We start from the raw sequence: 17469 nt of genomic DNA on the forward strand, positions 1-17469 counted from the left end.
CAACAGTGCAAAGCCAGAGTCTCAAACATCCACATAAAGGGCTGCACATGACTGTCTTCATCCCATAATTTTTTTTTTTTCATTTTCTTAACGAGTATGTTCCTGATCTACACAGACGTGACTGGTCTTACCATGCGGTCACCTTATGCTGAAACATAACCGTAGAACGAAAACTCTATATTTCAGAATCAGCATCCAGATTTCAGTCACTCTGAAGATGAGCATCAATTATGTTTCTTGAATCCTGACGCCAAACCCCCTTTCAAAATGACCTATATTGAGATATGGGAACATGTTCTTTCAAATGGGAACATTAGCTGCCCTTGCTCAAATCTTCTTCACTGTCCCGGCCCATGCAGGAGGCTAAATTTCAAGACTGCGGCCCACTAGCGAAGGAGAGTTTGAGACCCCTGGTGTAAACAACGTGACTAGCTTCGTGCTGTTCACAGGCCCACAGAGAGGCACAACAAGCAATCAGTGGGCCATCAAAATTAAGAAGTCACATTTTGTTGGCCAGTCAGAAGCACCACAGTTGAATTGCTTCTGCATGGACTCAGTTGTGATGAGAGCAGCATTTTGGGCTAGTTGGTGATCCATGACATCAAAGAAATTGCGTGACAAAAACACGGACAGAAGAAGACAAGTACGAATATAGCGCAGTGTGTTTGCGCTGTGTTTGTACTTGTCTTCTTCTGCCCGTGTTTTCGTTGCGCAATTTTTTGATGTCAGTTGTGATATTTTTAGAGCACAGCTCTTTTTATGTTTTTTTAGGCGCCCGTTCCTGCATCCAACGACATCGCCCCTGTTGTTGGAGTAACTGATAGAGCGAACAAGGACGAAAAAGAGCGAAAGAGAGGCTGCCACAAGGAGTTTTCCACTGTAAGTGCCAGCGAACCACTGTGTTAGCGTCTGCAAAGCCTCATGCTTGCTCGCGCTTCTTGTGACAGCGCAACACGTGCCTCTCGCGCACGGGCAGAAGAAAGTGGGTTGACCTGCGAGGCTTGGGAGAAGAAGACACACTAACACTCATAGTTGGGCGAGTTGGTATGGGTTCATGATTAAACTCGGCGCCTGTCCGGCACCTGTCCTCGTGTATTCTTCACATGTACATCGTGTCCGTTGCGCCGAGTTTAATCAAGAAGACACACGTTGTTCGAAAGGACACTTTGTGTGTTTAACGCTCTAGCGGGCCTTTTATAGTATGGTGCAGCATTCGCGTCAGCCAGCGGCGGCGGAAGTTGGCAACGCCAGGTTCACCACGTTGCGTTGACGCGAAAACTGAGCTGTCTCTACTCTCACTCGTGGCGCGCCCCGCCACCTTCATGCATGCGCATTTGCTGAACTTATCGCCAATCAAAACACCTAAACAGCTACGCTCAGGATTCCATTAGGCAGTATCGTAATGTGCATACCTTGACCAAACATAATGTATAAAGTAGGTCCAGTGGGACCTCAATAACTAGAAATCATTCCGTTTGAACTGACGGGCAATAGGTGACTGCAGCTGCAAATACTAACACTCACCCTTGTGCTGCCCGCAAGCAGAAGATGCCTCGTCTTACAGACGAAGATACCGCCGTTCTCGAGCATCATCCGAGAATGGAGGAAGGCGAAATTGCGGAAAATGTGCTTCACGTCTCCTTGTCGTCCCTGAAAAAGAAGGAAACAAATCACTTCAAGAGGCCACCACAAAATTTCTACCAAGTACCCTGAGTATGAAGTACAATATTTGCACAATTCCTAAGAGCACTTTTGTAGTGCGCGTTGCGCAGCCCTAAAAAATGTAGCCCTCAAAATTGTGTGCGCATTACAATTGGCCTCAAAAGCGCAAATGGCATCAAGTTATTTTTTTTTGCAATTTAATGTAAAATTACCTGTGCGTTACATTCGGGGGCACGCTAGAATCCTGCAAAGGCTGTAGCACTGCGGTGCTGTCTACAAACATTAGTTTGTGTTTCTAATGTGAGTAGGATTAAGTATTGCCACACGTGCTTCTTTCTTTCTATGCTTTATGTTAACCCCTTACACGCGTTACTACTGCCTTGCACAAACCACGCCAGAATGTCTGGGAACGTTCCAGATTACGTTGGGATGGTCTGTTAGACTTGAGCGCGGAAACGTGAACAGCAGAGTCTTTTCTGGAACTAACACGACCACCAGCAATAAGGCTGGAATGTTCGATGTCGCATGTATAAATGCCGATGCGCCGTAGCATTGAGCAGTTTATCGAATGTTGACGCTCCGTTCACCACTATCAATGTACAGTGTGTATTGCTGTTTGACTTTCCGTTTCCCAGCCACAAGTTCGGCCAAATAAAGAGTTTCATCTCGGACACACCGACTGCTGCCTTCGTCGACGTCACGACCCCGTGACAGTACAGTAAAATCTCGTTAATTCGACCCCTGTTAATTCGGAATTTCGGTTAATTCGGACGCGGCGTCTGGTCCCGTCCAAAATTTGCATTGTTCTATGGCTGAGAACTCTCATTAATTCGGACAGATTCGACCGCGCTTCGGTTAATTCGAACTCCCGACCGAGGTCGGGTCGAGACGGGGAAGCAGCAGCGGATACCGCCACGGCCGCGGTTCGGATATATGTCGGATTCGCAGCCGAAATCGACGGCACATCTAACAACTTCGAGATCGGATCACGGCCTCCGATTTAAAACGAGGTAACGAGATCGGATTATGGCCTCCGAGATTTAAAACGAGCTTTGCATCTCGGAGGCACATACACAATGAAAGGCAGTGCATCGCTACTGTCATCAGCAACAGGCAACATGGCGACGGTCCGTCCGCGTTATCCATATGGCGTTATCAACGCGATCAGCCAGCCACGAGTGGTGGATGATAAGAATAGCATAGAATATGGCATAAGGCATCGTTCCGCGATAGCACCCCTGGTGTTCCGCAACGTGCGCGGTGAAGCGTTGTGCAGGCCTGGCGTTCCGGACTTTCCGCACGCCTTTCTACGTACGAGCCGTGCAACATTATCAACACTGACGAGACAGCGCTGTTCTTTAAGGCTCTGCCTGAGAATACGATCGTGTTTAAGGGGGACCCGTGCGTCGGCGGGAAACGGAGTAGAGAGCGGGTGACGGTTCTTCTGGCTACGAACATGACCGGCACAGAGTAGCTGCCGCTGCTGGTGATAGGAAAGGCTGCGAAGCCAAGATGTTTTAAGAACATTAAGCAGCTGCCTGCCGACTACCGCTTTAATAGAAAGGCTCGGATGACGGCCGAAATATTTCAAGCCTGGCTGCATCCGCTAGACCGCCGCTTTGCGGCACAGTGTGCGCGGACAGCCACCTTCAGGAACTTAGCAAAATTGTGATTTCCTTGCACGTTGCCTCCGCGAAGCAAACCGCGATCACCGACTTCTTTAAGAAATAAAAGTCTGGTGGTGGCGGAAACATTTTTCTAATGTTTTGATTGTACTCGCGATAATTCGAACCCTCGGTTAATTCGGACATTCTCTCTGGTCCCGTGAAGTCCGAATTAACGGGGTTTTACTGTATAAAACAAATTGTCACTTATATCGAACACTTTCTGAACACTAAAATTACGATGTGGATACACAGCGTGAAAACGAGTTGAAAATGAAACCGAAACGGGTAGTTGCCTCATGTCTCTTCTACAATGGTGTCTCAACATACCTTAGCGTAATGTAAGCATAGTACACTGGGTGCTGGTCTAGAAAAGTGGAACAGGCGAAGTCATCTGGCGAACGCAGAAAGCTGTGTCAGCTCTTTGGGGCTTGACAGCAGTAATGTTGGCAACGATATCAGCGTTCAAGTGTCATCATGCTGGGGGAGCCAGGCTCCGACATGACAAACACAGCATGGCTCGCAAAATGTCGCACATTTGCGGGCATTACTCAGGAATGCGTGACCAATAGTTCGAACTTGTTTACAGAAAAACTAAACAACTGTCAGTAGCACTGTTAGGCACAGAACATTAGAGCGCTAAAAAAACCATATATTGAAAATTTAAAGTGCTTCACTTTAATTACGGTGCAAATATTTGCTCTATAGTTGTAGCCTAACCGTTTATGTAGCTAAACAAAGAGAGCGGCCATGGCGCATTTTCACGCAGCTTGGCCTCGTTTGACCGTAATATTAGCCGCATGAGAGGCGCAAGCAACAGAATCTTTCAATTGATGCAAACAAAAGCATGGCCTTCGAGATTCAAATTGCAAAGATGGCGTCTATGACGTAACTGCTCGCGAAAGCAAGGCCTTCGAGATTGGCATTTACTATTGACAAAAGCATAGCCTCTGAGATTTGCATTGCACAAACATGGCGTGTATGACGTAATTGCTTGCGAAAGCAAGGCCTTCGAGATTGGCATTCACTTCTGCCATCGCGTTGGCGTAGACTCATCATCATCGTTATTTGTCGGAGAACGGGAGGAGTTCGAGCTGGTTGGAGCTCGCATGGTCGTGCGTGCGGTTCGCGGTCGGACTCGCCGCGCCGGTCGTGATTGCGTGTGCTTAGTTCTTTCATGCCTACAGCTGTTGGTGTTAAAAAAATCACATACGTTGATTACATTTCTGTGGATAAGGCCGTCATAAGCAGTTTGAGGGACCCTTTAAGAAATGTAACAAATGAGGAAAGTAAACTGCAAAAAGCATCTCACCGAGTGCGGTCCGTCGATGACCTTGACTATGTCTCGAACCTGGATCTGGTTCTGGTCGGAGTCGAGTGCAACTGCTTTGCGAGCATCGCACTTCTTGGTCACCGACTGGTGCTTCACCTGAACGAGCTGCAGAGCAATGTGGTGGCACAACTCTTAGCATTCAACCACAGACGCAGCACACATCTGAGACAGAGTACGCGCAGAGGCATTATCATATCGCACAAGTATTCAGTTGAAAGAAAAACCATGCACATAACAATGCAGCATAGTGCAGTACGTATTACAGACCAAAGTTGAGCCGATGACATTCTAGTTTAAAATTTATCCGAAAGAAGTAACGTCTTAGTGAGGGCTCGTTGGTCATATTTAGTACTAAACTAGAAATGGCCACGGCTGAACAAGGACAGACAGAGAAACAAACACGTGTTATACTTTTTCTCAATTACTACGTTTGTTTCTCAAACAATCACGTACAAGTGTACTAGGTAAGAAATAAAAAGTGGGCATTTTTGATAAAAATTCATCTTAAACTCCCCATATTGTATTAAGTCTTTCTCTGCATGGCCTTATTCATTTGCACGGTTTCAGTTTAGTGCTAAAGAGGAAGGAGGAGATTTTGAAAGGTTGATTGAATGATTGATTGAAAATCAATTAGAAATAAGATTGGTGTACTCACCTTGCCGTGCATGTTCAGGACCTGGAAGTTCTCCTTTTCCAGTCGTACGATAACTCCCACAGTCTGGGGACTGAAAACAGTGCCCAGGTTTGGTAAAGCAACTGGACTCCCCAAACACTACACAGGAAACAATGGCAGCATCGCTAAATGACAAAATGACAGCAACTGTGCCACAATGTCGTGCAATGCATTTGTTCACGATTTGAGGAGCAGTTATTCCTGGACAAGAGGCAAGAGCAGAGTCCTCCCGATCTCGTCAGACAAGGTTCAATTTGTTAATTGAATCAAATGATAAAGTCCCGAACCAACACTCAAATAATGCTTGGTACCAACAGTGAAAATTGCTCCTCAGTATTTGAAAGCTATTCAGAAGGTGCTCGATATTCCACTCATTTCACTTCAGGTGCAAAATGATTCGCACCCTTTACATTACCATTCACACACCCTATAGAATGTAACCAATACGAAGTAATCATATCTCATCACGTTCATGAGTTCAAGCAGATTTTGCAACTTTTCAAGAAATGATGCAAAAAATTATTGTCCAAAGGAGCCCCAAGTAGAGAGAAAAAAAAACTTGACTAGGAAGTAACCACATAAAACGCAGTGATGTGATTGGCTGAAGCCATTTTGGAGCAAGTTTTCGGAGCAGCCAAAAGCACCCTTTGGAGCAGGAAAAAAGGCTTTTGGAGCAGTCAAAAGCGTATTTTAGAGCTGGGAAAAAGGCTTTTGGAGCCGCTAAAGGCTCACTGCCAAGTGGAAAAATTGAATTAGTGACAAGTGAAACAGCTGAATAAAGCGGAATTAGGCAGCATTCCGTAACATTCCATGCACGTACAGCTCAAAAGCGTAACCGCTTATAGTGCAGGACCGGCTATAACGCAAACGTTTCTTACTACCGTTTATCCTTCCATAGAACTCCATGTATACGCATACCGCTTATTGCGCAGCCCCCCCCCCCCCCCCCGAGATGAAAGACCGGTTGTAATGCGGCGCAGATAAGCAAGGTAACGACTGCACTTCTCAACGGAGGTATGCCGGCCAAGGAGAGACAACAACGAAGGCACCACATGGGAAGGAGGAGGGGACGCGTAGCAAACTAATGAGAAGCGGCGCAGGGAAAAAAAAAAGGAAGAAAAAAAAAAGGATGCGTCAAGAGGAGTCTAGGCATCGGAAAAGCCTTTACTCCGGCGGCACTGTACTCCAGCTGCTTGCCGCAGAATGCGCGGCACAGGCCCGCAAAGCGCGAGCAAAGGCCCGCACCACACAGAATGGGCGCCCACGTCCATGTCAAGTGCACGGTACCGCTGTTTGGCTAATCGGTATTTTGTCTGGAAAATAGTTACGTAGTCGTAGAGTGCAGATATCACGCGTGTAACCTTCTCCCAACTGCGAATCCAAACTTGGTTTCACGTGTGCTGCCCTTGGTTGAGCTCGTGAGTGCAATCTCTTTTGCGCCCGATCTCATGCTGTCTAGGGCAAAGTTCTTTTAGGAGGCGCTGTCTAGGGCAAGCTTCCCAGGGCGGCACGGCAAGTCACAGACCCGCAGGTTAGGCCTAACAAGCACTAACTGCCTCATTGGTAGTGGCCGTGGGTGTGCGGTTTAATGCCTAGTCAATGAAAAGCTTTGCAGTGGTAACATTCTGAAAGGGGTAGACAGATAGAAACAACTCTCTGATTCTGAAGGCAGCGACTCGCATCGTTAACGAAAACGAGGGCGTGCAACACTTGAGCAGTGGTTCGCAGTCGCCACTGCTTTCAACATCACGCTTGGGAAATCGAAAGCATGCAGAAATTCGGTTGCCGTTCCATGGGAAAATCCGGCGCATAAACGAGGAGCTCTGAAAGGTTAGTCGGCGACTTTCTGCAACAGCGTTCTGTTCGTCACTTTTTGCACATGTGCAGCCTTTGAAAAGTGGTGTTTTGGTTATAGTGCAAATGTTCGCTCCTCTGGCGACTTACGTTATATGCAATCTATGGTTTAATAGAAAGGCAGTCCGACCAGCACTGCATAAGCGCGCACGTTTTCCTTAGTCCACGCGCACTCACAGCCACTATAGCGCAGCGTGTGCACGTGAGGATAAGCGCATGCTAGGGCGTTTCGACCTCAAGATTAGTTTCATTTTCGAAATAGGAAAACACCATGTTTGGGGCAGAATAGTGTAAATGTAGCAAGATGTAGCAGGATTGGTCTTTTGGAGCAGTTTGGCGCAATTGGCGAAGCTGTCACATCACTGAAAACGATGTTGGGATCATTCGAAAAAATTTAACTGCTCAAATGTGAGGCACTACGTAGAGCTGCAGACACAGTCTTGCTTTCCTTGTACAGTAGACTACCATTAAATGGAACCTGAAGGGACCAGGAAAATGTGTTCCATTTAACAGGAGTTTTGTTTACAGAGAGATGAACAGTGGTGCAGAATACAAGTACGAAACCAATCATATCTGAGGCAGTTGTTCAATTTAAGCAGCAGTTCAGTTTAAGAGATTTTCAGTCACTGAGAGTCTGTGGTATTTCTATTTTTTTTCTTTCTTTACCCATGGATAATGCGACTAGCGCAACCAAGCTCCAAAGGCAGTATTCTCAGCCGGTCACTTATGAGGACGCAGACACTTACGGAAGTTTACACATGACTGGGGTTCGACACATTGATCTCGACCTACAAGTGTTCCAGCACCGAGCAATGCGGTAGCACAGAAAACTGAACAGCTGCCTCTGCGAAGAAGATATCGAACTAATGTCACTGCTCACATGCACAGACGGGTCCACTGTTAAGGGGAGACCCTGCTTCTGAAACATGTTTCTTGTTTTTGAGCGTATCATTATGAAACTTTCACAGCTTATGTATTTTTATGTGCTGATTTCAAACATGCAATTATTGTTCTACTACATTATATAGTTTTGAAACTATTAAATAGTTTTTGTATTGTTAGGAGCAGGCTTTATTCCTAAACTGTGAGAGTTATCAAGCAAATCAGCCTATCACAATAACCTGGAATCAATGCTGTATGCAATAAGACAAGAATGGATGTTCTAGGCCCATTTGAACAAAAGTTATGGTATTTTGAACATTCCCAGCTTGATCCCAGTTTGACCGAGCTCGACATTGCTGACTTGCCAAGTGTTCAACGTACTATAACTTTTGTTCAATTGGGCCTAGAACATCCATTCTTGTTTTTATTGCAAACAGCATTCATTCCAGCTTATTGTGATATGCTGATTTGCTTTATAACTCTTACAATTTATAAATAAATCTTGCTCCCAACAATATACATGAAATATTTAATATTTTGGAAACAGCATACTGTACTAGAAAAATAATTGCATATTTGAAATCAGGACATAAAAATACATAAGCTGCGAAAGTTTCATAAAAATGTACTCAAAAACAAAGAAATATGTCTCCGAAGCAGGGTCCCCCCTTAAAGGGAACACTTGCGCGCCAGGCATGTTTGGATTTCGCTCTCTTGCAAAAACACAGTGGCTTAAGTGCATAAATCTACTGGTGGTTGACAGTTCCGCCTCTTTTTGATAGACTCGTGCAGTGCATGAACAGTGTTTCCCTGTCCATTTGCTGTTAGAGGGCCAGCAAAATGAAATGTGCTCATTGGAGTGTTCCCTTTAACAGTGGACCGTACTGTACATGCTCACAGTCAAGTAGTCGTCATTTGTCCCAAATAAAGTGGACAGAAAGAACATGTAAACCACAATGGCTCCTGCTACGACGAGCTTAGCTTCTGTGAACGTGATGTGCGGGTTTCCCTCAAAACCTTGGTTCACTTCGTGCACATCTAAGCCCGAACCTAACTGGTCAAGAATGCTGCCTTTGACTTCCAGGTGCAAGTTATGATGGACTGTCGATAATGTGTCAAATTTGCATAACTTTATTCCAACACACTCGATATTCCATTGCACGAAAAACAAAGTGGTAATATGCTGATTTGTGCATTTTTCAGTGATTAATCATAATTAGAAGGTAATTAAACATTCATTAATTCTGAAGTTACTCATGTTCTATTTTTGTATAAAAATAATCACATCTCAGGCTTAAAATACATGGGCAATTGTTATCGGTTATATCGATTCCAAGCAAACATAAGTTTCGACATGGCTCCCAGAATGCACCATGTCAAACAACTCGTCGAGCATGGTAATGTCTTCCGCAAAGTGATCGTCTACAGCAATACACAGCACAATGAAGTTAAATGGTGCTACTTGCTCACTCAGAAAACAATTACAAATGTGCAAATCCTGTTTCAGGCTGGCTGCAGTAACATGCGGAGCATGACAAACCTCTGCAGTTGATCTGTACAATTGTACATGTCGCCAGCGAAGGATATATTATAGCGACCGAGGTGGACTTTCATTAAGCCATGTCAAGGCAAAAGAGAGGGACAACCACTCACTCCAACTGCACCAGGTCTCCCCACTGAAACTGTCCCAGGGAGTCCACACCGGTGGCCATGTCCGCACATAACTGCAAATCTCGGGGCAGTACTTTCAGCTGCAATGACACACAGACACACACACAACACCGTGAAACAGAGGCACAAGAAAATTGGTGCTGAAACATAGGGTATATGGAAAAAAAAAAAGATAATTCTGGGGCATTACATGCCCCATGATGTACATACCCTTCCCTATGGTGCACAGTAAAAGATCGTTAATTCGGATTTCATGGGACCGAAAAAAATGTCCGAATTAACTAAATGCCGAATTATCGAAGGTATCAAGAAAACAATAAAAGATGTGCCTATTACACCAATACATTTTCATTTTCTTGATGAATAAATAAATCGAATACTTATTCTGCATAACAGCAGCGTAAAAGCCGCAATTTTCGTCATTCGCAACATCATTCACAATGTGACTGTGGCCCAAGATCTCTGTGTCTAATGTTGAAACGTGCTCTGAACCCAGCCCTTATTATGTACATACCATCACCCCCTTGCACACGTGACAATAATTTTTTTGCCAGAAAAATTGCCGGTCGTTCGTCCATCGAAATGCAGCGAGCGAGTTTTATGCCAGCATGCGGGCCGTGGATGAAGCTCTTCTTCTTCAACAGCTTCCACCAGGTTTGAGTTTTGCAGCATTGCATGTGCACTGCCCGAAATCAAAACGAGGCTACTGATCGACACATCCGCTGTGGACAAAACCATGGTTGCTAAAGACACGATCAGTTCTTAACGCACGCAGTGAAAACGAAACTACTGCTTGTCGCAGATTTGACCCCAGTCGCTATCGACGCGATCATAGATAGTGCTCACACAATTTGCGTGTGCCGAGTAAAATCGAAAACAAAACAACTTTACCGCAGCCGCTGAAGCCTTGGTCGCCAACAACGCGATCGTAGTAAGGTTGTCGATGACGACTACGCCTTTCTGGAGGCCCGCGGCCGTTTCAGTTGTTTGCAAATGCTGTTTTTGCTCCTTTGTGTTGCACATTTGCTATGCTTCATGCTTGGTGTGCTCCAAGGGTCGTATGAATTAACCGAATTGTGGCCAAATATGACCGAATGAATGAGTTTGATGTGATTAAACAATACATATGCTTGCCCGGACCTGAGAACACGTCCGAAGGATTCGATTTTCCGAATTAACGGGGGTCGAATGAGCAAGCTTTTACTGCACTACCTCCTTAGTACCCTATATGGTGTAGTCCCTGCCATGGCACACAATGTCATTATGATGAAGGAGTGTGCCATAGGGTGGACTCCAGATTAATTTTTCTTTAATAGTACACCCAAATCAACAGAAGCTACACTGCATTACTAGTATGTTCACTTTCTATTCAGTTTCAAATGTTGTTTTATGCAAGGCTAGGTCCTTACATCGTCTGCAGGACTGTCACAGGCATTATGAGACAACATACCTTTTCCCGAGACAATGCGCTATTTTCTCACAACACAGTAGGAAATATATCAAGGTGTTCTACTGTAGCTATCAAAGAAATGTTCAGGGCAAAAATGAGTTTTATGAAAACTCTAAAGAAACTGAGGTTCATGAAAAGAAAAAAGTAAAGCTGTGCGAACAGCAAAATTTTGAGTGTGAATCGAATCAAATAGTTTTTAAAATATTTTTCGAATACTTAGAAGTGAAACAACAGAAGAAAGGTTCCAGAGGATCCCTAAGCATATTCTTATGAAACAGGAACATGAAAGAGTTTCTTTTGGCTAGGTTGGTGAAGCATTGGAGGGGTGCTGCTAAGTGGTGTTCCCTAGTTGTCTGATAAAGAATGAGACAATGTAGAGGCTGAATTGTGTTTATGCACATGATTTGGTACAACCAAAGTGGTGTCAATAAAACTTTACACGTGAAAGGAAACTACACTTTTCCCTCAACCCCTTCCCCCTCCTTCAATTTGTCTGGAGGCCCAAGGACACGCTCCCTTCAAGTTGGGAGTTCATCTGCTGCGCGGATTTCCCTCTCCCACTCTGCGGCTGCAAGTGGTTTCTACAGCAGTTGTTGGTGCAGGCGTGTTTTCTAGTGGGAGGGGTCACGTGTTTTCCGCACACAGCTTTTGCAAACGCCGGATGAGTACACGCTTTCGCAAACCTGGCCAACACTTTCCCGGTAAAATGTAGTGCGAAACATGGCTAAACAAAAAAAAAATTCCTTATGCATGGTAACACGTAGACCTGGCAGCAGCATGCTGTCCACTGCGTGAAAACAAAACTTAGCTGCTAGCTGTAGCGTAGTGACGGGGGTGACGTAATGTGCAGTATTGCCACGAGCCTGGATAACTTGACATTTCACCGTTTTCCGGGTGATACTAATGAATTTTATATCGCAGGCTGATTTCGCAGCGCTAAGACATTATTCGGAAAGCATGTTTCGCAAAACGAGTCAATCAAGTACGGTACCAAAACCATAATCATGGCATTAGCAACAGCCGACCGCCAGTGGCAGACGTAGAGACATCAAAATGGCGATGGAACGCATCTTAGAGTTAGTCCACACAGGCTCATTTCGTGTTCGATTACAGTCCATCCGCTTCAAATTTGTTCCCAGCGCAGTGTAAACAGTGACACGCCCTTTTCATTATGAAAGCTCATATCAAAGGAAAGTTACTCCGCACGCTGAGGACAGCTACGTCGCGTCCATTCTGCGTGCCCAAAACCTGTGTCCGTGAGTGGTGCAAACAAAGGAAGGAAATTTTCAGCTGCATGTTGACCAGGAAAAGTTTCTATGGGCCGAAAAGAAGAAAATATCCGGATCACGATGACAAGCTTGCAGTGAGTGAGTGAGTACGAACTTTATTTCAGGTCCTGAGGTGAAAGAAAGCGGTGCCGAAGGCCCCGCCAATCAATCCGGCGGCTCCACCCAGGTCGGGGCCGGTAGAAAGAGTCCTTCGGCGACGGCCCTCTGGACAGCCTTGAGCTGAGCTCTGTGCTTTGAAGCGCTGAGTCCCATGACGACTGGTCAGAAAAATCTGTACCCGCGTTGGCAGGGCACAGCCAGAGCATGTGCTCGAAACTGTTGTATTCGTGGCCACAGTGCCAGCATACAGCAGGAAAGTCAGGATTGATCCTGCTTAGTGTCGTCGGTGTTATGTATGTTCGAGTCTGCAACTGTCTGTAAGTGATTGCTTGTGCTCTGTTGAGCTTTGTGTGAGGAGGAGGAAAAGTTCGACGTCCTAACCTATGATGAGAGGTGAGTTCGTGGTATGACACGAGCGGGTCTTTGTTATCGAGGTTCCTGCAGGCTGCATTGAAGCGAGGGGGTGGACCGCAGGCGCGGAAAGTGAGCTCTCGCGCCAGTTGGTGTGCCCGCTCGTTTGGGTTGCAGGAAGAAGATCCGGAAATGTTTCCCATGTGAGCCGGGAACCATGTAATGTGTGAGGACGGGAAATTATCTTCGCCCCTTTCTTGGTAGAAGAGCTTGTTGACAACTGTAGCAGCCTTCGAAGAGACGAGGGCAGCCGAAAAAGTTCTTATGGCTGTTCTGGAGTCCGAGTAAATGATAGAGGCTCCCGTGCAGCTTTGAAGGGCCACCGCAATGGCCATTTCTTCTGCTTCGTGGGTGAAGTTGGTAACTACCGTGGCTGCGTTGACGAGCGAGCCATGGGCGTCCACCACGGAGACGGCGTAAGCGCCTCGATTCCAATATCTTGCGGCGTCAACAAAGAGGACTTGCGTTTCGTTGCGCATGATCTTGGCGAGTATGGCCTTGGCTCTCGCTTTTCTCCGTCCTTCGTTGTGGGTCGGGTGTATGATTCTGGGAATCGGATCAACTGTTATCGCTTGCATGGCGTTTTTGCAAAGTTGTGACTTCTCTGGCAGCATGAAGAGGGGCTGAATGCCGGCTTCTAACAAGATCTCGTTGCCCGCCCTTGAGAGCGAGAGCCGACTAATTTGGGCGTGCCGCTGTGCCTCAAACAGTTCGAAGCTGTATTGTGCAGGCCCAATTGGAGGAGTCGTTCCGTACTAGTATTTCGAGGGAGGCTCAGGACCCTTTTCAATCCTGTTCTAATTAGTGTATCGATTTTATTGAGCTCCGTCTTCTTCCAGTTGAGGAAAGGGGCGGCGTACGTTGCTTGGCTGATGAGAAAGGCGTGAAATGCTTTCATGAGGTTGTCTTCTTTCAGGCCGTCCCTTCTGTTGGCGACCCGTGATATAACCCTGGTGAAGTTGAGGACACTCTTTTCTATGCGTTTGAGTGCCTCCACGTTGTCACCGCTGTAAGCACCAATGACCATACCCAGGACCTTGATTGTGTTACACCTGGGGATACTGCCTCCGTCCCTGGTACTTAGGTGAACGGGGAGGTAGCTAAGGGGCTGTCCCTTCCTGGGGCCGCGTTTGCACAGGAGCTCTGATTTGCTGGGAGACAGCTTCAGTCCCGTATTTTTCAGAAAAGCTTCTGTGGTGTCCAGCGCTTGCTGCAGGTTCTGCTCCAGAGCGCCTAGTGGGCCGCTGGCAGACCAAATGGTAATGTCGTCCGCGTAAATCGCGTGTCCTACCCCCTAGACTCTTGAGAGTTGGTTGGACAGATCGTGCATAGCGATGTTGAAAAGAAGCGGCGAAAGCACTGACCCTTGCAGGGTGCCGATGTTGCCTAGCTTGTGCTTTCGGCTTCTGATTTGTCCAATGTTTATGGTGGCCGTTCGGTCAGCCAAAAACGATCGTACATAGTTGTGGAAATTTACTCCGAGATCTAAAGTGGAGATTTCGTTGAGGATGTGTTCGTGCCTGACCGTGTCGAAGGCCTTGGTTAGGTCGAGCGCCAGGATGCCTTTTACGTCTCTGGATTTATTGTCAATGACGGCGCTCCTGATGAGGAGCATTGCGTCTTGCGTTGAGAGCGATTTTCGGAAGCCTATGAGATTGTGGCGGAATAGGCTGTTTTCTTCAATGTGCTCAGCAATTCTGTTGTGAATAGCATGTTCGGCGACCTTCCCGAGGCACGAAGTAAGGGAGATAGGTCTCAAATTCTCTGCATGGAGCGGTTTTCCGGGTTTGGGAATAAGGATTACATTAGCAGTTCGCCAGTCATCCGGTACCCGGCCTTCAGTCCATGCAGCGTTGATTTTGCTCGTAATGATGTGTATGGCTTTTGTCATCTAGATTTCTGAGCAGTTTGTTTGTGAGTCCATCTGGATCGAGGGCCGAGCGGCCGTTTAGGCCGTGAAGGGCATGCACAATCTCCGATACCTCGAAAGGACGATCCAGCGAGGGCTGAGGTGTCCCCTTGTACTCGCGTGTCACGTCGTCCCAGGGGAGAGATTTACTCTCTACCGGCAGGTATATATCTGCCAGGGTGTCAGCAAAATCCCGGGGACTTGTGCCTTGATTCGTGTGCAGATGGACGAGCCTTTCGATCATTATCCGCGCATTGCTCTGGGTCGGTTTGTTGCTGTCGGTGAATAGGTTCTTGAGAAGGCTCCACTTGCTTCCCCTTCTCATCTTACCGTCCGCCTCATTACAAACCTCGTCCCATTGCTGCGCACTCAGCTTTCTGGAGTGTTCTTCGATCTTTTTGTTTGCAGGCGTTCTCAAGCAGCTCCGTGTAGACAGAGATTGTCAAGGTAACGGCCCTTGAGACGGCACGCGATCGAGGCGTATCCAGAAGTGACTTTAAAGCCAGCAGAACTGCATCAGGGTTTTGCAGCGCGCGAACATAGGAAAAAAGGACAAAGTAGACAGAAAGAGCGCTGAAAGAGCGCTCTTTCTGTCTACTCTGTCCTTTTTTCCTATGTTCGCGCGCTGCAAAACCTGCAAGTGTGAATACTAACCAACTAGCCCAGGCCTCTACACTTATGAACTGCATCACTTTCTGTGAGGATGCATTGTGCTTGCCCTTTTTTTTTTCTTCTGATCATGAACAAAACGGCATGCCATAGTTTTATTGCACACAGATACATTTTAATTTAGAACTCTCAAAAACTGGTTGCAAATTAAGTACGGTATAAGCAGATGCTGCTCTCTGCATTTTTACGCTGCACTCTTTCTAGTCTGTGCGCAGTGATCGAGCTACCTTGTCTAAAATAGTGTCAGGGTGTGGTCACTGCCGTTAACCTTTCAAGAGGTCAAAGTTCACGAGGAGAGCTGGGTTTACGCAGATCATTTAGAAGTGATGCGATACGATTTTAAGCAAATGAAACTGTTATACTTACTTACTGGAAGTTCGAATTCTTCGAATAGTAAAAATCCAGTGAGAATCGAATCGAATTGCAAACATTATTGAAAAGAAATATTCGAAAGTTCAAATATTTGCACGTCTTTAGAATAAAAATGTAGTCCATCCGTTCGTAGTACGGAGCTACAAAGAAAGTGTAGACGAATTTTTCAGAAAGCAGGCTTCTCGGCTGACAAAATGTTTGTCCTTGTCTGGGATTCAAACCTGGGAACCAATGCCTGTCTAAAGCGATTGTTCTGTCATCCGAGCTAACCAGGAAGCAAGAAAACAGAAGAGCGATATTCGTCGTTTTGTACTAAAAATGTGTGGGTGACAGCTTTTATCCATTAAACATATGTTCACTGCAACTTATACTGCCCATAAAACTATGAACCTTACTTCAAGTAACCGTCTAATAATTTCACTGTTGCTATCAATGCTTTACCTTTTGGGTGAAACCGCAACTTTTTTGCAGGAGATTCCTCCCTTTAGACCAACTTACCTCGTGCATGGTGAGGTCAGAGAAGAGGACCACCATGTTGTCTTCAACTCTGACGATCAGGCCGGTGTCACCCTCGAAACGCCCGGCTATGACCTTCACGTGGTCTCCCATCTTGAAGTACTTCTTCAGCTCGTGCGCTTGGAAGTCGAGGGGGTCCTGTAGAAACCAAGGCACACCGAAATAAGCCACTGTCGAAGAACCAACGAAACTGGATTGATTCTAATTGAATTTTTATTTGCTGGACTACGTAACACAGGAAATACAGACAAATTTTTGGAACCTCAGCCATGGTATACTAATGTGTCCAATCTAAATTTTAATAAATAGTAATCAGTGCAGAAGACACACAAGGGCGAAGAAAAAGGGACACAACCCAAGTGCTAGCTTTCAACAAAAGCACTACATCTGATTTTGTCGAAAGTTAGTGCACGTTTTGCGTCTCTTCTTCTTTGTCCTTGTGTTGCTACTGCTCTAATTATTTATTACTACGCATTACCAACAAGGTCAAACATCTACCCTTGTGAACTCCAATAGTAAAACATCAATTAAATTTCAGGGCTACTCATAGAAGCAGTGGCATGAATATATATATATCATAGAACTTTAATTCCAATGAAAGTCTATGTGATGCTCCCACATATTTTTTTTGTGTAACGTCTAGTGTGCCAGCCATCTTTACTCAATGTCTCATGGCGGGGGAGACTGTATGGTACATTCAAATAATTAAGTAAATAAATAAATATATAAATCAATAAATAAACAAACAAATAAATAAATAAACTTCAATGACTGCCAAGGTGACTGTCAAAAACTATATATGGTAAGCCTGGCAACTGTTATCCTCAGCCAAAACCGTGAGGAGGTGCCGCACTCACCGTGAGATCCTCGTGTTTGGGCAGCATGGTGATCTTGTTGCCATCGATACTGATGATCTTGCCCTGCAGGTGAACCAACTCACCCTCGGCGACCTCCACGTTGTCACCAGGTGCAAACGAATGGCCTTGTTCCTCCTTGCGGGTTTCACCCACTGGCA

At 45.9% G+C, this 17469-nt stretch overlaps 1 protein-coding gene across 2 annotated transcripts in view; it reads right to left on the reverse strand.

Annotated features, from left to right (window-relative positions):
- Nucleotides 1-17469, reverse strand: part of LOC119406023 (transcription elongation factor SPT5) — an 81768-nt gene that overhangs the window by 27034 nt on the left and 37265 nt on the right. For both annotated transcript variants that reach the window (XM_049419284.1, XM_037672868.2), the window contains exons 11-16: nucleotides 17312-17463; nucleotides 16437-16592; nucleotides 9722-9819; nucleotides 5315-5384; nucleotides 4639-4764; nucleotides 1525-1650 (exon numbers count right to left, since the gene is read on the reverse strand). In XM_049419284.1, the coding sequence (XP_049275241.1) occupies nucleotides 1525-1650; nucleotides 4639-4764; nucleotides 5315-5384; nucleotides 9722-9819; nucleotides 16437-16592; nucleotides 17312-17463 (728 nt within the window). The remainder of the gene's footprint in view (nucleotides 1-1524; nucleotides 1651-4638; nucleotides 4765-5314; nucleotides 5385-9721; nucleotides 9820-16436; nucleotides 16593-17311; nucleotides 17464-17469) is intronic.

Source organism: Rhipicephalus sanguineus, chromosome 9 (assembly GCF_013339695.2).
Source record: "Rhipicephalus sanguineus isolate Rsan-2018 chromosome 9, BIME_Rsan_1.4, whole genome shotgun sequence".
NCBI classification, from domain to species: domain Eukaryota; kingdom Metazoa; phylum Arthropoda; class Arachnida; order Ixodida; family Ixodidae; genus Rhipicephalus; species Rhipicephalus sanguineus.